The sequence below is a fragment of the Mustela putorius genome, unplaced genomic scaffold, assembly GCF_011764305.1.
Source record: "Mustela putorius furo isolate JIRA1106 unplaced genomic scaffold, ASM1176430v1.1 tig00000242_pilon_pilon_pilon, whole genome shotgun sequence".
In the NCBI taxonomy this organism is placed as follows: Eukaryota; Metazoa; Chordata; class Mammalia; order Carnivora; family Mustelidae; genus Mustela; species Mustela putorius.
Window position 1 is genome coordinate 13,556,631 of NW_025421325.1, and position 27,648 is coordinate 13,584,278.

General features: G+C 38.5%; 1 protein-coding gene across 1 annotated transcript in view; it reads right to left on the reverse strand.

Annotated features, from left to right (window-relative positions):
• Window positions 1–27,648, reverse strand: part of LOC101677400 (hedgehog interacting protein) — a 92,768-nt gene that overhangs the window by 17,500 nt on the left and 47,620 nt on the right. The window contains exons 5-11 of the mRNA XM_004757992.3: window positions 18,930–19,081; window positions 18,383–18,556; window positions 17,562–17,705; window positions 13,986–14,107; window positions 11,546–11,669; window positions 10,440–10,570; window positions 7,433–7,514 (exon numbers count right to left, since the gene is read on the reverse strand). Of these exons, the coding sequence (XP_004758049.1) occupies window positions 7,433–7,514; window positions 10,440–10,570; window positions 11,546–11,669; window positions 13,986–14,107; window positions 17,562–17,705; window positions 18,383–18,556; window positions 18,930–19,081 (929 nt within the window). The remainder of the gene's footprint in view (window positions 1–7,432; window positions 7,515–10,439; window positions 10,571–11,545; window positions 11,670–13,985; window positions 14,108–17,561; window positions 17,706–18,382; window positions 18,557–18,929; window positions 19,082–27,648) is intronic.

Genomic DNA, 27,648 nt, shown 5'->3' on the forward strand with positions numbered 1-27,648 from the left:
ATTCTCGAACTTTCACAAATATCGCTTAATTTTGTTCTACATCTGAAGATGCAACCACAATAAAAGCTAGTTACACGTAGTCTGGAACTATCTTCTGGACCAGTGTTCTTTCGACTCAACAGGCCCTCTTTAGGAAAAAGCGAGTAAGGCACCCATATTTCAGGCCCTGCTAATCTCACCATCCAAACATCACCACCACAATACACAAGTATCTGAAAGGATGTGTGGATCTCCTTCGTTCAGCTTTTCAGGTTAACTCAATGTATATATATTTCCATGGGGAAATTAGGAAATGAAATTTATGTATTTCCTTAAAGGGAAAACCTAGGAAAAATAATTAATGAGACTAGATGGTAATGTCATCTGCTTTTACAAACCAGAAATGGCCAATTTTACTAAATTGCCTTCAGTGTCTGTTGCATTGTTTTTAATGTCCTAAATTCAGAAACTGATCTACCCCCACTTATTAGTGGTGAATACAGAAAAACAGGCCTTTCCACTTTAATTCAGCATACACGTTCCTGAAAAATCTTGTATGCTACAAAATCGCATACAAAAAATAATAAGGTTTATGGGAAAAATAGGTTTGGGGCAGACCACTGAAGATCGGCGCAACTTATTAAGTAAAACACTAAAACAGCAAAATCTGGTACCTAGGGGGAGAGTTTGGGCAGCCCTGTGAGCGTGGGCAGTTGAGTTTAGGAATACCTAAAACCAAAATGGCGCTGGAGGTGGGCCATGAACTCCTGGGGGAACGTGCCACCTGCAGAGAGCCCAGGCTGAAGGCACACTTCACTGGAGAGGAGAACCAGTACCGACGCTTGTTTATTTTACCTCTCAGCTCAGAAACCTCCTCTGCTTTGCAACAGCCTGGCTGAGGGTTTGTTCTTTTTCTTATAATTCTGGCTATACTTGCTTGGAAAGCTACATAATTTCCATGTTATGTAGTCGTCATTCTCTTTTACATGTGAGCTAATTAGTGTTGAAGAAAAGCACAGTGGAGCAGAACGAACTGGGCCAGGGAGCCAAATCACGGTCAATTTTACCTCTCTCAGTATCCATAGCTCTCTGGGCCATTAATTTGGCAATTTATAGTGTATAATGTTCTCACATAATTGTTTTTGTCCCAAAGTGTTATCTCAAATAATATTTACATTTTTGATAATGCATGTGATCCCCAATTAAAATAAAAATAAGCTCCTTAGAGGATGGTACTAAGTTCCCCCTTATATTCTCCCTCTATAGCACATAATACATGATCTTGAATACAGGGACAGGTACAAGATACTTGTAGACTGATTAAATCTCCTGATTTAATCTTGGAGTATAACTGTACTTACTTTGATATGATAAAAATAAAAACTAGGAAAAAAAAATGCCACTGCTTCCTAATATAAAGAAGGAAAGATGGGGCACCCGGGTGGTTCAGAGGGTTAAGTGTCTGCCTTCGGCCCAGGTCATGATCCCAGGGTCCTGGGATGGAGCCTTGCATTGGGCTCCCTGCTCAGCGGGGAGCCTGCTTCTCCCTCTGCCTCTACTGCTCTTCCTGTTTGAGTTCTCTCACTCTCTCTGTCAAATAAATAAATAAAATCTTAAAAAAAAAAAAAAAAGAAGGAATATATTCTGTTCAGAATTATTGTCCAAAAGCAAGTTTGAACTTAAAAAGTTAATTCATAAACCATAATTTTAGGTAAAAAATGTGAGACATGAAATAAGAAATATTTGTAATTGGGAAAATAGACATTTCAAAAAAATGCTTTGATTACATTATAATTCAAAAGACTTAAAGCCCTACAGTTTTTTTTTAATAAATCACTAAATAATAATAATAATAATAATAAATCTTTTTCCCACTTAAAGCTGTAGAAGTACCAGTGTTTTGATTTTATATCAGAGGAAGGCAGAAATTTTAAAGATCACTGAATACTTTAAATGGGAAGCAAAAATTGGACATAAGCTTCTGTCCTTTAACAGAATGCAAGAGGGGCGAATGGTTGGCACAGTGGGTTAAGCCTCTGCCTTCTGCTCAGGCCATGGTCTTGGGGTCCTGGGATTAAGCCCTGCCCTGCATCAGGCTTTCTGCTTAGCTGGGAGCGTGCTTCCCCCCCCCTCTGCCTGCCTTTCTGCCTATTTGTGATCTCCCTGTTGAATAAATAAATGAAATCTTAAAAAAAAAAAAATCTTAAAAAAATAAGTAAAAGCTCACAACTCCTTTAAAAAACACACACACACAAGAATGTCCGTGTAAATTCTCTTTTAAGACTATTAGGGTGACAAATTCCCAAATTTTGATGTTATAATTTTTGATTCATTTGTCAATGTTGACAAAAGCAAGTCATGTGAACTTTTAACTTGAGCACAATGAATTAGTTAAAAAAAAAAAAATACACCTTATTCAGGGTACCTGGGTGGCTCCATTGGTAGAGCATGTGACTCTTGATCTTAGGGTTGTCAGTTCAAGGCCTGTGTTAGGTGTAGAGATTACTTAAAAATAAAAATCTTAAAAAAAAAATTAAAAATACACCTTCCTCTAGAAAACATCTTATGCAAATATATGTAGCTGTTTCATGCAAGGTTAAATCTGCCTTTATCTCAAATACTGCAATATCTGATACACTGCCTTACAATGCAAGTACAGAAAATTCAGAAGATCTGATAATATCTGACTTTTCCCATTTTCCCAGGTAGGGGAGAAACATGGCAATGAAAAGAAATGCTTTTAGGAGTTTTCAACACTTAACACCTGAGTCTCATTTTGAAAAATATGTTTTTCATTATTTTACACTTTATATCTTTTTAACAAGTACCATCGGAAAGTGGCAATTCAACCAAGTCTTCATTGCAATCTGTAGGCAGTGATATTCTAACATTCAAAGTTGATAGTTTAAGAGAGACTTTAATTAGCCTAAAGCAGAACATTCTTTTGAATGCTATGGTCATATGTCACATATCCAGGGACTAGGAGATATATAAATATAGCAGATATATATATACCTCCTTATATGAGCCTCTTAAATTACATGGTCACTTGGATAAAATTTTTTTCTTAACTTGTTATTTAATATTTTCTATTTATTTTGAAATGGGTGATGGCTCTACACAGCAGGGTGTGCCTGAGCTGAGTTTGTTTAAATGTGTGTGCATATATACACAAGCAAATCCTGGCAAAGTAGGACTAAAATTCCAGTGTATCCGTAGGTCATTACCATACATTATGTATGCAAGCTCATTCATTCACTGGAAGCTCCTACTTTGATCTTATCCCATTCTTTGGTAACAGATCTTCAAAATTTCAAATGCTATGGGGCAGCTTAGGGAGGACCACTTAGCCACAAATGTACTGCGTGTAAAGTACCGTGCATTAAGAATAAAATATAAGGGGGCATATAAGAAAATATCTCTGTCTTCCATTCTCGGATATGTCAAGAAATAATAACAGTGAAACGTAGAACATGCTTCCCTGTCTTTGAGACTTCAAATCCACCATGCTGAATGGATTTTTATAGGGCATATACTTGCTCATGACCTCTAGTGTTCAGAAATTCTGTCATGTTTGAAAACTAGTCCCTGGTGGAGCCCGTGTCCCTGTTAATAGCTGAAAGGTCAATGGAGCTGCTAAACAGTTTGTATTACTGTCCGGGTGGCCATGAAAACAGGGCCTGCGGCAAGAGGACTTGGCAGCTGGGTCAACAGGCACTGTGGGGATTTCTCAACCTAGGGGGGCCACTTGCATAAAACTTTGACTGATGAATTGGGACTTGACTGGCTTATTGGGCTAAAGCCTCTCTATTATGTGTGACTTTCTTTAGGATGGCAGAGCTGCCTGCTGGCTCCCTGAGACATATGTGAAGGATAAACAGAACCAATATCCTTTTATGAAGTGAGTTTTTTTGGGGGAAAGAAAACAATAACAACAACAACAACAAAAAACCCCCCAAAACCAAACCACTCGTCAGCGTCTAGTATAATTAGGAGTAGTATAAAGATATTAAGAGGAAAATAAGCAAAAGGCAGTAAGTAGGGCTACTGAGGGGAGACCTGTGGAGGAGGCACGGGGATGGGAGGTTGTGGGGAGCAGTCTTTGATACTGGTCACAGGAGTTTGGTGATGCAACATTTCTGTGAAATAACCTCCCAAGCCTGAATTTGCATTGTTAATTTATAGACCTCTCAGGGGTTGGATCACAGATAAGCAGTATGTTAAAATATAGAATGACTGGGTACGTAGTAATTGAATCAATACGATTAAGAATAATTTTGTTTTACAAATTCCTGGAGAAATAACCCTGAAAACATTTCAAAATAATTAAAAAAAAAAAGGCATTTGGTCTCATCTGACACAAAAATTAAAGATCTTTGGCAGCAGTGTGAAAAAAATTGTGTTCGATAAACACAAAGCTTAGAACGTACGTAAACTGTTAGAATTGTTTAATTTCCATCCCTCAGGTGCATTTATTTGATTCTGTAAAGACTGAATTAAGAGCAAACATCTAATGTTTGGATGATTAAGAGCAAATCATCCAAAATGATTTGGACATTTGGAAACTCAGCATCAAGAGCTCTTGAGAGCTCCATAGACAACTTTACTCCAAGGTTGGAAAGACAACCTTCAAAGTTGAGCGGTCACCTGAAAATAATTCTTGAATGCAGAGGATGAATACCAACCATATTAAAGCACTTACTGTGTTTTAAATGTATGATTTAGTCATCTTTAAGAGCACTCCGCAGAAATGAGGAAGAGCAGAAATACTGATGAACTCCATTGATGGGCAAAGGGGGAGAGAAGTGTGAAGGAACTTGATGCAGGCTCCCCCAATAAGGAAGATTCCAAGACAAGACCAGTTGCCCCCCTGTCCTGCCAGGATGGATTTGTTCCTAAAGTTGATCAGTCTTGGATGGCGTGACTAAGTGAAATTAAAATTATTGCCCACCTCTCTTGTGTCCAGTGTATTCAATGTGTTTTCTGGAACTGCTGGCCAAAGGAGCTCCCCTGACCAGGGCAGGCAGGACCCCCTGCTGAAGACTTTTTGGGACTGAGTTGATTCAGCAAGCTGGGTGACTGGGATTAACTCGAACCTAACTCCACTCTCTGACAAGATGCAACTGTTTTGCTTTTGACAATACTCCTGAAGTGTGCTCAGTGTTCTAACATGGAAGGAAATTCACCCCTTCCCTACTTTTTCTTTAAATGACTCCTGAGTTCTACTTAAGGAAAACGGAGTTGTAGCCTTATTAAATTTTCATTTTTTAAAATTATGAATAAAGGTATTTGGTTTTTACAACAGATTATCTTGCCATCCTTTTCTGAAATGGATGTCCACTGTAAAATGATTTTGAACTTCTGTAAATGATTATGTAACATAAGCCTTAGACCATACTGTCCTTATAGACTGAGGCAGTCAGTAATGCTGTAACCTCACCTGCCTTTGCCAAAATGGCTTCAGAATATTGAAGATGGTTTTTATTTTTTTATTTTTAAAGATTTTACTTATTTATCTGACAGAGATCACAAGTAGGCAGAGAGGCAGGCAGAGAGAGGAGGAAGCAGGCTCCCTGCTGAGCAGAGAGCCCCATGGGGGCTCAATCCCAGGACCCTGGGATTATGACCTGAGCCAAAGGCAGAGGCTTTAACCCACTGAGCCACCCAGGCGCCCCCAAAGATGATTTTTAAATCCCTTGTCTTCTTTATATGTGAGTGTGTGTGCGTGTGCGTGTAGGGAAAAACAGAAAAAACAAAACAAAACAAAACATACACCTACGATAAGAATGTAACTTCCATGGCATGTAATACAGACTTTTTTTTTTAAAGTTCATGTTGGGCATGAGCTCACGACCCTGAGATCAAGACCTGAGCTGAGACCAAGAGCTTGATACTTAACCAACTAAGCTACCCAGGCACCCCAAACATAAAAAGTTTATAATTCGCTGTTATTCTCTTCCAGGACCATGAGGGAAGTGCTGTGTGAAAATAGTGACTCTGAAAACATTATTCTAATGAGTCTGGAGACTCCTCCACAAGATACAATTAACCTAAGAATTTAATTTGAGTTAGATTTTTGATGAAACAAGAAATGTCTATCACAAGAAATGTTTTCCAGTTGATGAGGCCCTGGCTTCAAATTCTCCTTCAAAAGTTTTGGAGAAACAATTTGGCTCTGCAGCAGACATTCTGAACACTGTCACACTAGTAATTAGTTTGTGTTTCTAAAATAATCCCGTTCACATACACTAAAGTGTCTGCTTATACAGAACTTCAACTCATCTAGGGAGAAATACTATAATAATAAACGTTGGCATCCAAATTGAAACAGCATGAGCCTCCCAACAAATGTTTATGAAAACATTTGTTTTCTTACAGTCAGCTTCATTTTGAAATTTATGTCTAGGTCTGTGTACAAGGACAGTGTGTTTGGGACTCTGTGACTCCCCCCACCTTCTGAAAACCAAACACACATCTTAACCTTGGCCCCACACGTGACAGGACTCACCAGAAACAGGCACCGTAATGAGAAGTCAGGCCTTTCAGGTATGTCACTCTGAGACCACCCTACTAGAGGAGGCCCCAAGATCACAAAGCCAAGGTCCCTTATGGAAACCCTGGTAATTAGACACTAATAATGGATGGAAGGTGTAAAATTGACCTCAACTCACCACCAGCAGACTAAACAATCCAGATGAAGAGAGATAGATTTTGTGAGGAGGAGGGAGAATTCATTATGATACTACCAGGAAGCTTGTAAAAGCTTATAAAAGCTTACCAACTTTGACAAACATAATGGAATAATGACTATTTGGAATCGAAGGGCATGAGATCTGAGTGAAATCCCTAGACATCATTATGAATCAGGAGAATGTTGCTACTTTGTTTGATTTTTGTTCTTAACATCATCAAATTCAACCTCATCGAAATGTCTGATATTTTTTCCATTCATTACTTTGCTTTTCACAAAGAAGGCATTTGTTTCACACCCGCGGAGGAAAAGATCTCCTACAATGTATGGATGGGTGCTTCTCTTACTGTGGAAGAAAATGTGTATTGTTACATAGAGGAGGAACGCGACTGGGGTGTGACAGATGAATATATGTGATATGCCGACGACCATTTAGAATTGATTACTCCTCTTCATGTTCTGTAGTACAATTGTCCACTTAAACTTTTCTTAAGAAAGACAGTGTTTTGTGGTATGGGAAAAGGAGGAAGATCTCTAGTTAGTTTGTGTAGACCCAGGAAGGCTCTAAAGTCCTGCAGAGTCAAATCCAGCCCTCACAGGCCGGAACTGAGGGTCCTCCCAGGACAAGCACTTGTCCTATAGGCAAGGCCAAGGTGTTCGTCTTTGTGGACTGGTAACTATCACTCATCATCACCCATTTGAACACAGTAAAACAACTTGGAGAAACATTATTTGCCTTAAAGGTATATGAAGAGATCTCACCTTTTGGGATCTACGATTTTGTAGAGTTTTCCATTGTGAGTCTGGGTCATACTTTTACTACTTGATAGGATATAAACTTCACCTGTGAAGATAGAAATACAGCAAGTTAATTTACAGTATCACAAGGCCTTACTGCCTATTGCCTAAGCAGATATTTGATAGAAATCGGTAAGGGGATATTTTATATTTATTTATTTATTTATTAAAAAAAGATTTTATTTATTTATTTGATAGAAAGAGAGATCACAAGTAAGCAGAGAGGCGGGGTTGGGGGCAGGCTCCCTGCTGAGCAAAGAGCCTGAAGTGGGGCTTGATCCCAGGACCCTGAGATCATTACCCGAGCCGAAGGCAGCAGCTTAAATCACTGAGCCACCCAGGCACCCCTTATATTTATTTTTTATATCTATTTGTAGTTTAATGTGTATATGTATGTGTGGGTGTATGTGTATTTGTGTGTATCTGTATCCATCTGTATTATCTCCATGTATCCTCAGGAAGATCACTCGCCTAAAGATGGTGAGAGTTTTGCAAGTCTACCTTCACAGTGCATTCAGAATCCAATCACGTCTCCCCACATCCTGCTACTATCCCAGAGCAAGCGGATATCCGTTTCTCCTGGATTAGGACAGCAGCCCCCTAACTGATCCCCCCACTTCTACCCTAGCTCTTCAATATTTAATTTCAACATACCAACCCCAGAAATTTTTTAAAAGCAAGTTAGATCATTTAAGTTGGATCATACTCCTTTATTTCAATACCTCCATTGGCTTCTGCTCTCTTATGGAGCAAAAGTAAGTCCTGACATTGACCTGTGATGTCCCCCCTTATTGCTCTGTCCGGCCTTCTATCTGCAGTGTGTCACCCTCTTGTCCCCTCCTTTCTAGTCTCACTGGCCTCTTGGCTTTGCACACAGGAGGGACCCGTTCCTGTCTCCTACCTAAGGTCGCTGCTGTTTCAGGCTTTTCCTGCCCCAGGCTCCCCACTCCCTCAGCTTCTGTTCTAGGCTCTACCTGTCTCAGCATTGGTCCCAAGTTGTGTCTGGCTTTAAAATTCATATTTGGCTCTCATTCATGAAATAGTCCTTGATTTAGTCTCTATTTTTGTATTCTACGATACTATGGTTTTTTTGTTTTTTGTTTTTTTTTTAGCACGTTCTACTACTTTCTTACTTCTGGAAAGGATGTTTTGGGGCTTATACTAAAAATACAGACACAATAGGGAAAAAAATAAAGTTAAGAGGCATAGAAATGTGAGCAAAAAAATTTAATATTTATTTTGTCAAGTACTTTATGTATTTTATTTCACTTAATCCTTACAACGAACCTCCTGGTTTTATAGCTAAAAACACACACACACACACACACACACACACACACACACAAAGAAAACAGACTCTCAATACTTTTTGATTCAAAAAGTGCAAAAACCTACTCATTTTCTTATATGGCTTTTTAGATTTTTTAATCTTCTTAAAATTTTTTGAAGTCTTATCTATTTAGGTAATCTCTACACCCAGCACGGAGCTTGAACCCACAGCCCCAAGATCAAGGGTAGCACACTTCTCCCGTTGAGCCAGCTAAGCACCCACTTTAAAAAAAAAAAAGGAATCCCTATGCCCCACATAGGGTTCAAACTCACAACCCCGAGATCAGAAGTTGGGTTGCCCTACTGACCTAGCTAGCCAGGCACCGCCCCCCCCACCCCAATGTGGCTCTTAATTAAAGCCAAAGAGTTTCACATTAAACATAATTCAGTGAAAGCATCTTTAATTATAATTATATAGTATATACGAAGCTATAGCTTCCAGACCCTAAGGATTGTATACGCTTCCTTTGTTATTCTGCTCCCAACATAGTATTAAGGGCAGATGTCTGGGTATTTTAACCAATGGTGGTGACACTAACAGGTGATTGATGGTGAGTCCTTTGCAGTAAGATCTGGGGGAATCAGAATGATTCAGTCACAGCATCTAAATATTCATCTCTAATTCTGCCACAAACCATTTAATCCTCATTTATATTTTAAAACCAGGGTTTGCCAGTGAAACTTAGTCGTGTGATCCTGGGGTCCAGGGATTGAGCCCCGCATCGGGTTCCCTCCTCAGTGGGGTGTCTTCTTCACTCTCTCTGCCTGTGGTTCTCTCTGCCTGTGCACACTCACTCTCTCTCTCTCTTTCTGACAAATAAAATTAAAAAAGAGAAGAAAATAAAAGATTCTGATTTAGATGGGAAACACACTCTTCTTTCTTAAGACCTAAAATTCATCTTGGAGGCTAAAGGAGCATAGTGGCCATGGTTTATTTGGATGCTGTTCTTTAAATAGGGTCATTATGAAAGCTACATTTATCTCTATAATTTAAAATTAGAAGCATTTTCACTCTTCAATGGTATTCCAATTTCAACTTCTTTTTGCTTGTAAGCTGTGCACATTTTGATAACATACTAACAAATATGGCACAGTCCAGAAGATAATTTTTATTCTGTTGGAAAGCAGAGCTACAAATTCAGCTTATTGTGTACAGACTACATGCCCCAATGGACTCCCCCAAAAAACAAAAATTAAATTAAAAATTCAGAAATAGAGGATAAGGTGAGGCTGAGATTACAACAGATTTTTTATTTATTCCAAGAGGAATGGATAAGTGGGAACTTTTCAGATAGAGAATAGAAACAAATGACTCAGATTTATCTGAAATATCAGTAGACATTTAAGACTTTCTTTCTTTAAGGACCCCCAAATTCTCTTTTGTTCATGCCTTCCATTTTCCTGCTTTGTTACTTTTATATTTTTGGAGTGGAAATAAGATGTAAAGACCCCCCAGAGAAAGGTCACTGGGAGAGAATATGTAGCTGGGTTGTCTCTAATCTCCATGGTAGGTCACCCTTGCTGCGGGTTATATCGCCAGCAAATGGAGGGCGAGATTGTTACACTTATTCTTCAGAGCAAAACAAAGCCTCCTGGGCAAGGGAGTGAGAATGGAACTTCACAGAAATAGTGTGTACAGTACCTAATTCATCTTCTCCAAATCCCAATATGTGACCTGAAAAGTAACCTCTACAGGAACCACTGTTGCCCAGACAGAGTGGTTTTTCTTGCCATTGCTTGCTCACGGGACTTTGCTGGAGAGTTAAGAAATTCCTACAACAAAAAGATACCGTAAACTTACAATGAAAATATGCTTTTGCTTAAAACTAAATAAGTTAATCAATCAAATGCTTGGAATAAAGTTCACAATGTATAAGTGTTGTAAGATACACCTGTCTTCTCAAAGGAAAAATATTATAGCCCATAATGTGTGCGAATACTGTGAAATTCTCATGTGGGGAGAAAGTACTTAAAGATAGTATTTTGTTTGGAGGGGGGCACTAAAAGTACCTGAGTATGAGAAAAGCCCTCCCCTTCATCCAGAGAATGATACTTCCTCTCCAGGACTAGACTCCATGCTGTGCTATTAATCAGAGAGAGGGACAGGGGGAAGATCATGGGGTCAGTAAACTTTTCTAGTTCCTTTTAGTGACCAAGCATAGAAGCTCTGCCATCTGCCTGAATGCCAGTGACTTGGGAAACAAGATTCATAATTTGGGTTTCATCACTAAGAGTTCCTGAGAATTATCCACACAGTGACCTATAAAAAGGAGGCTAAAATTTAATTGTGTAGTATTCTTACTGATAGAGACAAATTAAGTTCTGTTGTTAAAAGTTCTAAAAGTCTGGCAAAAACAAAATTTCTTAGCCTTCCAATTTCCGAATAATTTGGAAAATATTTACACAAGTCACGTATAACAATAGTTTTCAAATTACTCATTGTCATGGTAAATTTATGTTAAGGATGAAGGGAAAAGCTTACATAATATGAAAAGTCCATCTGAAGACTTCTCGGTTCTTAAAAATTATTTCATGAACTTAATCAAATTTGTTTAAAAAGCATGTCTTTGGAAGTTCTTTAATTAAACCATCATACATAATGAAACAGAAAAGAAAATAATAATGTTCGTGTGTGTCCCAGACCTGATCCCCAAAGAGAGACAATCATTTGAATATTTTATGGCAGTTTGCCTCCTAATCAATGGATATGTCATCTGATACATCAAATTGTGGTATCAGGGAACCTACCCATTACGGTCTCCAAACACATAGCTTCCGTACAGTCTTTCTGACTGGCAGCCCCGGTAAACAAATCCACCAACCAAGGGACCATTACTGAATGGCTTGAATTCCAAAAGTGATGGCTCACTTTCTGGAAAGAAAGAAACATAACATTAGATCAAATGAAACATTTTTATGAAATAAAAGTAATAGAGGCCTAGCAATATTATCATAATATTATTATGGTAATTTACGTTAAATCTAAAATGTGTTCCATGATACACAAGATGAATCCTTGTTCTAGATATTTAGTAAAAATAATTAAGTCCCATTGCTTAAATAGTATAAAATACAAAAAGCTTCCATGCAAAGCTTACTGAAATGGAAATGCTTCGCAAATGCTTGCTGTTATAATTGCCACACATACCAAATTTTCAATGAAATTAGAATCTGGATATTTTGGAAACCATGGTTATTTACTTAAGAATCAAAAGACTTTAAAAAAAATTGTTTTAAAATGGATTTTTTTTTTGTAGAAATGCTTCTACATATATTGAGTAAATTAAGTCAGACCTCTGTCAAGTTATATAAAATGTTTGAAAAATCATATTTTAATGAAAAGGAAAGTATAGTACATAAAAGGCCTTTAAAACCACATTTGTATATTTAAAAACATTGTCACTCAAGTGATATCTTCATTTAAACTATTTTAATAGTTTTGTTTATGGAGTTCTATGGCTAACAATGTCTATTGCAGCCATTCTTCCTAATTACAAGTGTATAGTTACATATCTCAGACTTTCCATGCATGTCATTATATACTTGACTACACATACGCTAATTGCAATGGAAAAGATCTAAAGCCAGTTGCAAATTAATTTGAAAATTACTTATTATGCGCTTAATGTCAAATAAGTCATTATCAACAGGCAGTATTTTAAGCAAAAGCCTTTGTGGGAAGATGGTAATTTTAAAGTAATTCTCCCTTCCTATGTAGTTATGGTGACTGTATTATAAAAAATAGAAAAGATTAAGTTTTAACCAGTTCAGTGAGAGGCAGCATAACTGAATGATTAAGGTCATGAACTCTGGAATCAGTGGGGCCAGCTTCAATCCAGACCTTGCCACTGTATGTTGTATGATCATTAACCTCTCTGGGTCTCAGTTGCCTCATCTGTACAATGTGGCCAATAACGGTGCCTACCACACAGTTGTTCTGGGAATGCAAGGAGTCAGGTTGATACAGTTACTATAGGGGCTGGCACGTAGTAAGTACAGTGGATGTGGTTATCTGGGTTTTATTTTTGTTTTCTGCTTTATTGGAGTAAAAATGACAAAGTTGTAAAGCATTTAAAGTGTACACCGTGGGGATTTGCTCTATACATATGCAGTGAGAGGACTCTGGGGATGTGTTTTGAAAATAGAAATGTAAGGCTATCAATATTGTAGCCAGTTGCAGCTGAACCCCAATTAATGTGATTGGAGAATTTAATTTAATCTGCATAAGTATAGCCAAATTCAATCAAACCAGTGACTCATATAAGATTTTTTTCAAACTGTGTCATTCTTTGGTTTGGCTTTTTTAAGTTACACACACACACACACACACACACACACGAATGAATACCTGAAAAAAATAATAAAGTGAAATAACTGAATACCACATGAACTAACACAGCTGTTTCATTCCTGGTGCTAAATAAATACCTGTATTGAATGAGTAAATAGAAGGAGCGATCAATTTAATAATCTTAATCTACTGTGTTCCCTGAATCATAATAATTTTGATATATTGCTTCCTCCAAAAGGAGTAAATACTAAAACACTAAAAAGTGTTAAGTTTTCTGGCCTTCATTATTATCCAACTTAATTTTTATATGCATCTCTAAAACACTCCAGTAATCATGTTATTAAAAATAATATCTACACACCCCATTTTCATGACTTGCGTAAATAACGTGTTTTTACAAGTCTATCATGTTGTTTTCTCTAAAATAGGCACTTCAAAAATTGCATTCTTATTTGAAACACTTACTATTTTTCTAATTGCTGAGACTAGCATATAGGGTATTGAGAAATTTCTTACCTTGAACTTGTTTTTTCTGCTGTATGTAAGATGTTAAGACAAGTTCTCCTTTATATATTAAATAAATAGAAGTTATTCATTTTTGACTCTCAGATGAGCAAAATATAAACAGCTAATTTTTGAAGGTCCATTAAATTTTTGGACCTACAGAGCACACTTCAGTCCATGGGAAAGGTAATTACCCAAATGGAATTCCTAGGGCTTGTAAGCGTCACTGGACCTTTAAAAACTTGTGCAATTTACTCCCTTACCACTGTTAGGTCAATGTTTTTATGCTTTCCCAAATGCTCCTTTTGTAGAAATCCGTTTCTCTTCAATTAATATCTTAAAATAAAACAAGGCCCAAACTAAAGCCAAATCAACAAATTATGCGCTACGTACCATAATCTTTCCCCTTTATTATCTGTAGGATTCTGGCAGATGATCTGTTCTTTCCATTGGAGTCTGAACAAAGTATTGTTAAATTGATGTTTATATCAGTGGGATGGCGATCCACAGCACATCTGCATAACAAAAGGGGGACATCCATGATTTCTTACCAGGGTCTTTTCTAAACTCTGACTGGAGATTCCCGACATAGGAACCCCTCTGTGGGCTGGCAAGAACCCGCTGGCTATTTCTTTGGGATCCTCAACAGAAACATTCAGATTTGTTTGTTTACTCTGCTCAAGCTAAACAACCTCTGGAGAATATTTCCTAATTTTTCTTGGTATCTATCTCTAGTATGAATGTGCACAGAGACTTAGAACATTTGTTAGTATGTTATTAAGGACTGTCACATATATAATGAATGCACTGGTAAGGTATGCAAGCCAGCGGTATCATCAACTCACATCAGCGACACACAAAATAGAATTAGTTTTGACATTAGTTTTGTGTTTTGTACATGGAATTGTTATAGTCTAAAGCTCAGGCTGCTCTAACAAAGGAAAGAAAGTGTACGCTATAATAATATAAATAAAATAAAAGAAAGCCTGCCGCCACAACCACTGAAGTCTTTTACATTAACTGTGTCTTCATGTCACCCCCAGACTGGAACTAGAATATTTCCATGACCTAAGCCATTGACTGTAAATTCTATGAGCACAGGGACCACTTCCAGCTTCTTTATCCCTGTATTTCTGTTACCCTATTCAAACCCAGGGTTATAAAAAGGGCTCAATATTTGTTGAATGTTTAAGTCCATGAGGGACTGGGCATGTGGAGTTTGGGTTGGGAAGAGAATGAAGCTGTATAATATAATTTTTGAAGTTCTCACAAATGTGGAAAACAGTGTTGCCTTGTTTTTAGGTTTCTCAACTTTGACATTATTGACATTTTGAGCCAGAGAATTCTTTGAACAGGAGACTAGTAGAGGGGAGGAGAAGGAGGACTCTGTACTGAGCACATAGGATGTTTAGGAGCATCTCTGGCCTCCAGCCACTAGATGTCAGTAGCATGAACCATTCCAAAAATGTTCCTAGACGTTGCCAAATGTTCACAGGAGGCAAAATCATCCCACAAGGAATCACTGTTTTAGGTCAACAAAATGCAGTAATAACTTGACAACCGAACCAAACCATTAAATAAACTAGAAAACAAAACAACCTGAGAGTAAGTTCTGGGTCTTGAAAAACGTTAAGAGTCATATATCATGTCAGCAGTATCAACAACTGTGGAACAAAGACTGGTGCATCCAAACGATCCCATTCATCATAGGGAAACTACGAGCCTGAGCTGCCAAAGAAAAGTTAGCTGTTCTGTGGCAACAGTCCCTTTATTGTCCTCTTTAATTCAGTGTTTCAGAGTACAATGCCTGGCAAGGAACAGGACACAGACGTGATGTGACTTAAGGTGGAACTAAATCCATACAGGCAGAGAGAGCTTTCCTGTAATGTCTTCCTTTTAAAGATGAAGAAACGACGACAAAAGGTTTGACCTCTTCTTATCAAGAAAGAAGCAGATCTAGAAGGAAAGCCCAGGCTTCCCAAAGGTGGAGATGCCATCAGGCCTAGCTATGGCTGAATACTATGGCCACTGAGAACCGCTTGACCCTTCTAACCTTTAGTTTCTTATGGAAAAAAAGAAGTTGGACAGTGAAACTCTGTAGGATACCCTATGGTGGGTACACGTCATTATACAACCATCCAAATCCATAGAATGGACAACCCCTGGTGAACCCTAATGGAAACTCTGGACTTTGGGTGATGAGGATGTGTCAAGGTAGGTTCATGCATTGTAACAATGTCCCACTCTGGTGGTAGATGTTGCTACTGGGGAGGCTATGCCAGGTGTGGTGGTCGGGGGGTATATGGGAAATATCTATGTTCCAGGCCAGCTACCACCGAGTACTGCTGAGAGGCATAAATGAACTAAAGTGGTTGAGATACTAAGTTCAGTACTCTGCACCCAAGGTGCTTAACACAAGTCAGCTTTACTTTTAGCCAGTAATTATCTGAATTTCCTTTCTGCTTTATTAAATCTTTCTCTGCTTGAAGTGCTCTTGGAGGGAGGCACAAGTTCCCTTTATAGCCCCCTCCTGCCCAAGGAAGGAAGACTCCACAGCTTAGGCGTCCAGCCATATGCAAGATCTGTAAAGCGCCTCACCCTGCGTTTTTGCATGGAGGGCCCAGGACCCCCTGGAAGGTTGCACGAAAGCTCCAGTGAGACTGCCGTGAGTCAGGGTGCAGGACTTCAAAGTGCTGCTTTGCGGTGGTATCTGAGAGTTCTGAGCTATAGGAATGGAATGTGACAGTTTCCTCCACATCCTGAACCCACCTTAAGTATTCCCTGTCGCACAGATTTTAAGATCTGCTGAGATGCCAAAAAGGAAATGAACTGTAGACTTGGACTTTGATGGAGGGGAGATGAAGGGCATGAGGGATTATAAAAATAAAAAGTTCAAGAAATACTCACCTTGCACATAGTGAACACTCAATAAACATTAAATAGCAATAATAACTTAGCTAGTAAATGAATGAATGTGGCCAAATATCCCATAGTGTGAATAAGGGACCACAGATTGGATGAAGCTTTCATCATAGAATTGCTATAATATACTTCATAGCATTTTTAAAGTATACCCCAAATTTCTCACTCTACATACATCTTAGTATTCCTTTCTTTATAGTTCATTATAGTAACAATCAAGATGAATTCCTTTAGATTTATAATTTTTTTCCAAGGGAAAAGAATGTTAACATTGAGCTCCAGTCCTTACGAACTGATACTGTACCATTGTATGTAAAGCTATGATAAGACCTGTAATTTATTTAAAACCTACCATGTGTGTCAGGCATCTACTTTGTGCTTTACTTCTAGATTTGTAATAAATCATTATAGCCTTCTTGCAAGGTAGCTATTACCACCCCCATTTAATGTGTATGGAAATGGAACACCTCTTGGTTTCAGCTCAAGTCATGATCTCAGGATCATGATCCCAGTGTATCGATCTCAGGATTGTGAGACGGCCCACCTGTGTGGGGCTCGGAGTTCAGCACAGAATCTGTTTAAGACTCTCCCTCAGCCTCTGCCCCTTTTCTCCTGTCTCAAATAAATGAATCTTAAAATAAATAGAAATAAATTTAAAAAAATTAATGTGTATGGAAATTTTCATTTAGAGGGGTTTAAGGAGACAATTTAGAACGTGTATTATCTCTCTAAATTTGAACAGCTGAAGTCTTAATCATTATACCGGTCCAACAGCGTTTATCTAATCACACTCCAGAACCTTAAAGGAATTTTTCTCCATGAATTTGTTCTTTTCGGTAATGCCCAATCTGCCTTCTCTATCTGCTTCATGCAGTAATAGAAGAAAAGAGTGCTCAAATAATGGGCTGGTGTGATTTCTGGAGGCGAAACCTTGGACATCACCCGGGGATGCTCTGTGCGTGGACCCCTCTCTCTTTTCCCAGTTCCCGAATCCCAGCCCAGCTTTAGAGCAGGCGGGTGGGGGCGGGGTGCAGACTGTGTTCTCACCTGCCTGGATCGTGCAGGCCATGTGCAAACACTTCTGGGGGCTGGTTGGTGCTGTTGAAGTGCGGGTTGCTCCTCGGTATGGAATAAGGCACGTTGCACATATCCGTGTCTACGTCCAGCCGGAGCACCGACCCTGTGAAATCACTGAGAAATTGGAGGACAAGTTTCAGTATTTTCTGAATTTTTGTTACGTATTTCGCCTAAACCAAATTTGGGGACGTTGCCCTACAGTCCAAAAAATCATTCCCTCCTTTGAGACGAAAATAGTAAAGTTACAAAATTCCGAATCGTAGGCAACGAAACCAGGGGCAGGTTGGTTTCCGACAAGCGTCAGCACGCCGCGCAGCTCGATGGTGGCGGAGGACTGCAGCATCCACCGCGTGCAACACCGCATTTTGCAACTCTTCTTTCTCTTTTGCCGGTCCATGCCTTTCCCCGCGCCCACCCAAGCGCCCCGAGCCCGGGGGTCCAGCCAGCAGGTGGCAGGAGCTGCGGCACAGAGCCTGCGGAGGGAGCTGCACGTTTCCCCGGCTGCGTATCCCGCAACCCACGCGGCACTAATGCACTTTCCAACTTCTGGGAACAGCGATTTCCAAATACACCACCCGCGAAAGACAGACTTCTTCATTTAATAAATGCAGACATCCATAACAGAAGTTAAATAGTTAACCGAGGCGACATAATTCAAAGACAAGTCTTTTTTTTTTTTTTTTTTTTCCCATCCCAAAGACAGTTCTTAACTCACTGGACCTCACCCCTTTCCCCCTGGACTGGCACTTAAAAACATTTTAATGTCAAGGGGAGCTTTTTTTCTTTTTTACCTTAAACCATCCATTTCTTCCATATCATCCAGTGTGATCATCCCATCACCGAGAATGATGTATAAAAAGCCGTCAGGGCCAAAGAGCAGCTGTCCTCCTAGATGCTTTCTGTGGAGTTCTGCGACTTCAAGAAATACTCTGGCTGTTCTCAAATCAACTTGATGGGGATTTTTTCTACATTGTAGGGAGGAAGCAACACCGTTGTTAAAGCTGTAAGGGGAATCCGCCGGAAAGTAAACCGTACACAAATAGGGGAGGAGGCACTTAGAATGCAAATAAGGAAACATACGCTTGAAATGGATCTAATAGAAATTCCCAATAAGTGACATTATTTTCTATGTTTTAGAAGGAACATGTAAGCTGAAAGATAACTGAAGAAAAGTGTCAAAGCTACCATTTCTCTCAGTTCTCCTTAAGGACACACACGCGGTTTTCAGCAAGGTGGAGATTGTGGTCTAATTACTGTCACCTTAACTTCTAAAATAGTTAGGAAAAGAAAATGAGAAAATAAGATTGAAAAGTATGTCCTGAGGCATTTTAGTGATACCTGGATACTGTGTATTCCACAACTCGAAGAATGTGGTCATGAGGCCCGATAGCCCATCGTTCTTGGTTGGTGGTATAAGACACATACAGCTTTCCATTTTTCTTGTAATTGGGATGGAATGCAAGGCTTAGCAGACCTCTTTCATCTCCTCCCTGCAGTCAAATGAAAAACACAAAGAATTGTGAAGTTAATTATGTTCTTTATTGTGTTTCAACTGGAACCCCAAAAGAGTCTCTTTCTTTCTTCTGGATAATCTTTGCCCAAACTCTTTTCTTTTCTTCCTTGCCTACTGCACAGAAAAGGATTATAAAACATTTCACTTTGTGGAACTCTTTAAGGGTTAGAACAAGACAATTGTCTTGTGTGGTTATCTAGGCACAAGACCCTTACACCACTTTTGTCAAGTGATTTGTGTGTGCAATCTCAGGAAGCTAGGAAGACAAGTTTAAGTGCTATGAAGAATTCTTTGCCGGGTTACTAGGTTGCTTGTAGTTCATAGAAGACAAATAAAAAGGTTCATAATCAGCAGTCACTTCTAATCCAAGTCTCCTAAACCTAAAACACAGTGTGGGCTGCCAACTCCCACTGTCTTGGCAATATGTTTAGAAAACAGTTAAATTGCTTGTGTAATATGTAAACCTTTGTTTTACCCTGGAGGCATCTACATCAGTTGTCACAACTATGGTGGTCTGTTCATCATACCTAGGTAATAAGCAGCCTTGGCCTATCTACATAGGAATGAGGTATTTTTACATGTATCTTTCATAGCATAGAGCTTTTCTTTATAGAAGGTTGGAGAAACGGGAGGAGGCTAAAAACCAGGGCTGGCATGGGGGTGGGAGAAATACTAGAGAGGAAAGGGGACACTAGGAAATAAAAGAAAGATCCCAAACAACTTTCTTTGTTATTATATGAATGTCAAGGTTTGTATACGTTAGGCATGCCAAATGCTGTAACAATTAAAACATCATCATGTTCTTAAATAGAAAGGCATTTTATCTTTATTTTCTGCTAATTCAGCTTGATGAAACTCAATATGGTCTGAGCATTTGTTTTATCCCACAAGCAGTCTAGGGATTTCTATAATGAAATTAAAGTATCTGAAATTATCTAGATCAGAGTTTTAAAGTTCAAAGTCTAAAAAGCCAGTGAGCTCTTTCTCTGTAGTTTGAGGAGTTAACCAAACCGGCATACGACGTGTCCTGGAAACTATGAAACAACTGCGGCTAGGGCATCACCTTACCCACACGCCTGCATTACACACCACATCTCCTGTGGCCAACAGCTGGAAGTGACTTCTTAGGCGTCTTACAGGAGGGAGATGATCTCCAGCACTGTGACTTCTTCACAAGGTCATGCTCAGTAATAGAAGCACCCTCATGCTCTTCTCCCCAAAGAGAGCATGTGTTGCTACCAAAACTGAGAGTGGGTCTGGTTTGGATTCTACATGGATTGAAGAGTTTAAAGGTTTAGGCATCAGAGCTCACTTAAAGTAAACTTTGCTTGATTTATCTCCTGGATTAGAGAAAAACTGCTTCAGATATATGCCATCCAAAGTGGAGACATCCAAACTTAAAGAGCGTGTAAATACTAAAATGGATACAAATAGCCAGAGCACTACCAAAGCATTATTCAAGTGTCAAAAAAGTCAACCTCTTCATTTGCATGTCACAATACGCTTGGTAGGAATTTCAATGAAGACAATCTCCCTGACGGGTATGGATCTATGACCTAATGATATGATTAATGGAAATGAACCTCTGTTTTTCAGATTATCTTATAGTAATTTTAATACTGATTGGATGTTGCTGTTTTTTAATATTTTCATTAAACAAATATTTCCTCTTACGAGACATTGAAAGCTGGGATGCATAACTAAAGACTGATTGTAGAAAAGCACATTTAAACCTCTTTGACGGACGGATAAAAAAGCCGAGGGGTGGGATTTAGTTTGTGATTAATTCCTCTTCCGAGTGTATTTCACTTTACAGCTGTGAGTGCAGGGTAAGGACTTTGTGCCCACTTCACAAATATTTGTGTTCCAACTATAAGAAGCTTTTGCTGAAAGTAGTTCTTTTGTAGTTTTTAATCAAATCATTCGAGATACAATTTGAGTTGGAGAGCAGCATGGCTTAGAATTTGCTAGCTGCTTTTCAGGAATTAGGAATGTAGAATTCAGGTACTGTAGAAAGATAGGGAAAGAGATTTAAACAAATCCACAAGTGACAGAAGACAACGGTTCACTTTAGAGAGTCACCTATCACATGAATGAATTTGGGGGCATCACTGGCATTTGTTGAAGTGCCAAATACAGAAAAAGAATGAGACATGTGAGTGACAAGGAAATAAATTTAAAATGGAATCTTAGAGAGTCCATAATTCTGAATTTTTCAGGTCGTAGGATTTACATTTGTTTGGTTATGACAAATGATTTCGTATTTTTAAAGTCAGCTTTGAGGCGCAAAGTAGTGATCTGGTTGGCTTAGAAACGTGACTAATGATTCTTTAAGTTATTTCAGAGAAATACTCACTTTCATAACTATATTGATGAAAAATATAATGTATTAAGTAAATATACTAGAATGTCTCCCGAAATTAGCTTTGTAAACTCTGTAGTGTAACGTGACTCCTAAATGTTCAGAGATTGGGAAGGGGGGATATATCACCACTGTCAGGAGATTAAAGTACTTATTTAGCTTGAATTGGCCTTCAGAGTTACTTTGTCGATTTAAAGTATGTGACTGACGAATCATGATTTACCTCTCAAATGCAAACCTACATTTGAGGTAGGGGCCATTTTTCAAGATTTATATGGAGAAACAGGTTGACTGGGCATTAAAGGTTTAATTTTGGAGCAAGGTCTGCTAGAGTCTACAATGCAGACATTTGAGGCCTCCAGGGCTCTCTGGTTGCTTCAACTATGGTCTTCACCAGGGAAGCGCCTAGCCTGAGACCCTGCGCACTGGCGCCAGGAAGCAGGGCAAGCCAGCCAGACTAGCTCTCAGGGGAAAGCCCTTGGGCTAATGACTCTTCTTCCTTCCCTTTTACCTCAATTACGTGTAGCTTTATTGATTGAAAATCACGCACTGTTTCCAGAAATTTCAAATTATCAAATTGTTTCTAGTGAGCATCAGGGAGAATGAACCTCTAGTGATTAGTTCAGTCAAGCTGGCTGAAAAGGGAGAAAGACAATTAACAGAATGGCAAACAGGAGAGTCATGGTTCAGGGACATTGCCTTCTAACATGATACTTTTGGAAACATTAACCAATGTCCAAAATGCTTATCCTGACTCATGTGAAAAGCTGTAATTTATCAAAACATGCCCATTATACTCTGTACTCTATTATTTATACTGAATGCTTGATGTGCACCTTGTGCTTCTGGGAATGTACATCAGTGCTAGAAACTGGCAAGTAATTTACAAATAACACTTTAGAGTTCTCTTAGTTTGGGGCTAATGCCTTTCTTTTCTTTTCTTTTCTTTTTTTTTTTTTAAGTTCATTGACTGAAACTTCACCCAAGCATCATAGGCTACCTACCACAGGACACTTCCTTTACCTCTGCTTAGCTTTCTCAAACTGCATCAACTTGAGGGCAGCACCAGACCAAGCACAAATGACTTATCAAAATCAGATAGTTGAATGATTTGAAAATAATGTCCTTGTATACTTTGAATTGACCCATGTTTCAGAGTATATTGTAAAACTCTCTTAAGAGACGTTAAATAAGTAATTAGCTGCCATTCTAGTTATCATTCAGCTTTCAGGAGCAATTTCACAGGCTCAACAGAAAAGAGTAAAAAACCCCAAACAGAGAGTATTGATGAATTTCATGTGAGTACAAGATCAGACGCAGTCCTATAGTTTTGGGACAAACGCTTCCCAGATGAACACATCAAAGTTCTAACCGATTGACCAAGAATATTCCTTTTCTTCGAAGAAAATGGAAATATCTATTAGAACAAGAGAGGTAATGATAAAATGATTATATAATTTGTAAGATAAATATTATATATATATAAAGATTCTTTTTTTAAGAGACTTTGTGGGAATGGTTTTTCATTATGATTTTTAAGGAAAACATTCCCTTCATACTTTCAATGTGGCTAAGGTCAATTTTTTCTGAACCCTATCTTTAAAATTTGCCTTAATCTTTTCAGGGAACGCTGGCTTATATATTTTAGGAAACAAGACTGGGCAGCACTGAACTATAAGCACCATTTCTCACTTCTCCTTATTTTTTTCTTAGTAACCCTTTGGCAAGGGACTAGCTTCAAGTTTGGTAGTCTACAGAACGGCCTTACGGTATTGAGAAAGCAATGAAATGCAAATTAAATTAAATAATGCAGTGCTAAGTTCATGATATGCCTTGTTATATATAGTCTTTGTAAAAAAAAAAAGTTTGTATTTGATATTCGTTCAACAGATATTTATCAAATACCTACTATGTGTTAGGCATTGTACTTGGCACCAGGGATAAGAACAATTCTCTGTCCCTCAAAAGCTAAGAGTATACATGAAAACAGATAACAAAGTAAGTTTTTTGTTGTTTCATTCTCACCAAACTTCTGCATGATGTTGATTTTTGGGTTTGGGGGATGGGGTGAGTTAAACATGGCTACACTATTAGAAATGCACATAGCCCGAAAAACAAGTAATGTATTCTGGGTAACTTTGGACACACAGGCTAACTAGTATATTAGCACCCAAGGTTTCTCCACTCTAAAACTTTGTAAGGAAAAGAAAAAAAAAGCTTGGTTTTTATGAAATCTAAATTACATGAAGAATGTTAGGTTGGGTTTCTGCAAACAATAAGACTATCTTCCAATTTATTTTATGCATATGACACAGATGTGAATGAAGACCTCTAGTAGAATTGGTATTCTCTTAATAAGAAAGGAATTTCTGAGAATTAATATAAGAATAGTGACGTGGTATTTTTTTAAACTGTTTATAGAATATATACTTTATTAGGAGGCATGTCTCCCTTATTGTTATTCATATATCTATATTTTGTGTTCCTACACACCAGGAAAGGAACTAGAGAGCTTGGACACCAACAAGGGCTCCTCCTCATGCAAAAACCTTTGCTTCTCTTAGGCTGGAAACTTTTGCTATTCCGAAATGAGAAGTAGGTTTGTTTGAGAATTGTTAGTTCAAATATAATACCAGATGTATTCATTTTTCATTGCTACTATATAGAAATTATCACTTAGTGGCTTGAAATAACACAAATCTATTATCTTAAAATCTGTAGGTTAGCATCCAACATGGGTCTCCCTGGGCGAAGATAAATGTGTCAGTAGGGCTGTGTTTCTTTCTGGAGGCTCTATGGGAGAATCCATTTCCTCTTCCTTTCCAGTTTCTAGAAGCCATCTGGCACTCCTTGGTTTATGTCCTCCTCCTTCCATCCTCAAAGCCTGTAACAGGGATGAACTGCCTCCTGTGGCACCACTCAGACCTCCTCTGCTCCCTCTTCCACTTTTAGAAATTTGTGATGCCACTGAGCCCACCCAGATAATCCAGAATAATCTCCCTATGTGCGGTCCAGCAACTCAGTTCCATTGCAACCTTAATTCCCCTTTGCCATGTGAAGTAACATATTCCAGGGATTAGGATGAGGACATCTTCTGGGAGGAGGCATTATTCTGCCTACTACATGGATATTTTAATCTGTTTTTCAAAAAGGATCCCAAGTTACTTTCGACCTGAGCCATCCTCGCCACGTTACTGGGGAGCATCCTGAAATGTGGAGCTCAGCACAGGTGAAGCTCATCTATGAATTCACAGAGATATTTCAGGGAAGCTTTGTCACAGCAAGCACCCTCTCTTGGCTGTCAGTTATGAAAGAACAACCACCGCCCTCTAAGATGACCCTCTAATAACACCTTTCAGAATTGAGGAGGAGGAGAAGTAGAAGACCAGTAGTTAACATGTGGACACATATGAATTCAGTCACAAGCCGAACTGCTGTGTTAATCACAGGATGCAAAGAAGGTAAAAAGTAAATGTAGACAAACCATTTCTACAAACTAGAGGATTTCAAACTCACTAAAACTGTATTATTTTGTTTTGTTCATAAGTTTTGAGACATACTGTAGAGTATTAGTTTCTTCACAAATCCTGGAAGAGATGAGAAGAAATGTTTCTCAGTAATTCCAAAAGTGTAACTTGGTCTCAGAAGGAGTCAGTTCCCTAAGGATCCCGAGTTAGCTTATAATAAAGTTATGGTATAATGAAAAATATATTTGGTCTTTGTCCTGGGTTCCTGGTCCAGAGCTCCTAAAACAGCTGGAATTTCCTGAATGACAGGGGTGTCTTTTGTTATTCACAATAAACCCCTGTCAACCTTACCTGAGTCTATGCTAATGAAGTCACTCTTGGTGGGCCCCTGGATAGCTGGTGGCCAGAGGAACAAAAAATGTGATTAGCCTTAGCAGATTGGAACTTTCAGCCACCCCTCCAACCTCCAGGGAGGGAAAAGAGACTGAAAGTTGAGTTCAATCACCAGCTCACATGATTTAATCAGTTGCATCTCATGATTAAATGATAAAGCCTCCATAAACCCCCCACGCAACAGGGTTTAGATAGCCTCCCGGTTGGTTAGCATAATGAGGCGCTGGGAGGGTGCCCTGAAGGGTCCTGTCCTCCCTCCCCCATACCTTGCCCGATGCATCAATTCCATCGGGCTGTTCCTGAGTTGTAGACTTTATAATAAACCAATAAAAGTGAATAAAGCAATTTCCTGAGTTCTGTGAGTTAGTAAGCCTGAGGAGAGGCTTATGGGAACCTCTGAATTTGTAGTCAGTTGGGGAGAAATGTGGAGAGCCTAGGCACACTATTTGCAACCAGTCCCAGAAGTGGAGGCAGTCTTGTGGGACTGAGACTTCAATTGGTAGTGTCTGGGCTAACTCTGGAGAGTTAGCATCAGAACTGAAATTACTGGACACCCAGCTGGTGCTGAATAATGGTTGAGTAAAAACTCTCATTTGGTGTCAGAAAGCACTTCAGAGAAAATCGGAGAGGTTCATTAGCCCATCTGCCTTGCCAGGGAGAAAGAGATCATGATCTACTCTGCTGAAGAAATTGAAGTTAAAGAGTACTTGGGAAAAATTTGGTAGTTTTCCTGTCATATATATCTTTCTTAGAGATTAACATTTTTATAAAATGTCTTTTGTCATTTTATTATTCACTCTTTGGTTTTTTTTTTTGTTGTTTTTGTTTTTTGCTTTTTGTTTTTCTTTTCTCCCCCACCTTAATTCTCTGAGAAGGAAAGCAGCCATAATATGCTGCGGATCTATTATAATACTCATAGTTTTTCTTTTCTTTTAAAACGTCCCCTATTTTTTCAGATTTGGCTTTTCTTGTAGATATGTTTTTAACTTACTCTAATTATTCTTTTGGTTTGCTGAAAACTGAATTCTCTTCAAGGCACTGTCTTGTCTCTTCAAGGCTGCATTTTTGTTTCATTGTATTCACCCACTGTTCTAGTTCTCCAAGAAGTATATACAATTTTCAAATGCTTGCAGGACCCAAGCTCGCCTCTACCACACTCCCCTGACAAAGAAATCTGACCTGCTTCAAATGAGGTTGGAAAGCTGAGGGAGGACACCCAGCAATTCGGAGTTTTTAGGAAGTTTCTCATGAAGTACACGATTTCTGTTATGTAGAAAGTGGTCCATGCCAAATCTGTGTTCAGGACTATACATTTTTGTCTACTGAAGCCAATGTGAAAACAGACTTAAAAAGTACAAATGAGAGCTATTCTGGATAGAAACCGCTAGACCACTAGCTTTCCTCAACAATTCTCTTCCCCACTCTTTTCAAACATAAACAAAATAAATCAGTCTTGCTGGGTTTAAGTTACAACCTACACCGAGGAAAGATACTAGAAGTGGTTCTTTCTAGAAATCCAGCTTCCTAGTTGCTTCTTATTCCAAATATTAATGTTCTCTTGATATCTCACAGCTATGGGGGAAAACCATATAAACATACTCAATTATGTACTTAAAAACTATTATGGCCCAAATATTTTATGTATAAGATTTATTTTACATAAACTTTATGTTTGTCAGATGGAATGAAATTTCATATTTCTATTTTCTCTTAAGCTTTTCACCTATTTGAACTATGATATTTAATACAGTATGGCATATTAGATAGTGGATTGACTTGGACCTTTTATCTTGTCCAGGCTGTGGCGAGTTGCCTTAAAACCTGTAATAGATGCTGCCCAAGGAATCCACTATTATACCAGGGAACCCCTTGAACACTGGGCTCTTTTTGTCTCAATATGTGTCACAGGATAATAGTATCTGTGGTATTCCAAAGTTCAGTTCTTTAAAACACCTTCTCTAAAAGAAAAAAAAATGCCTCAATAAAATTAAACTGTGTGAAACATCTATTTGAAATAACAAAATAATAAAACTAGTATCAATAATAAAAAAGTATCAATTCTCCAAAGCAAAATCTTGACTCTAAACACTTTTTTGAAGAAGGAAATTTTATAGAGATATTGGAAGCATTTAGAGAAAGCTAAGCTTTTATGTTGTGTGTTTAGGCTACATGAAAATAAATTAACAAGAATTTGACAGAAACTACAAGAATATTCATGAGAAATTAAAAATGAATAAAGATGATAATCAAAAAGAGTTTTGTAGCTATACTAAACTTTGATATGACAACCTAGCGGTTTAATAGTTTTGGGACCTTAGATTT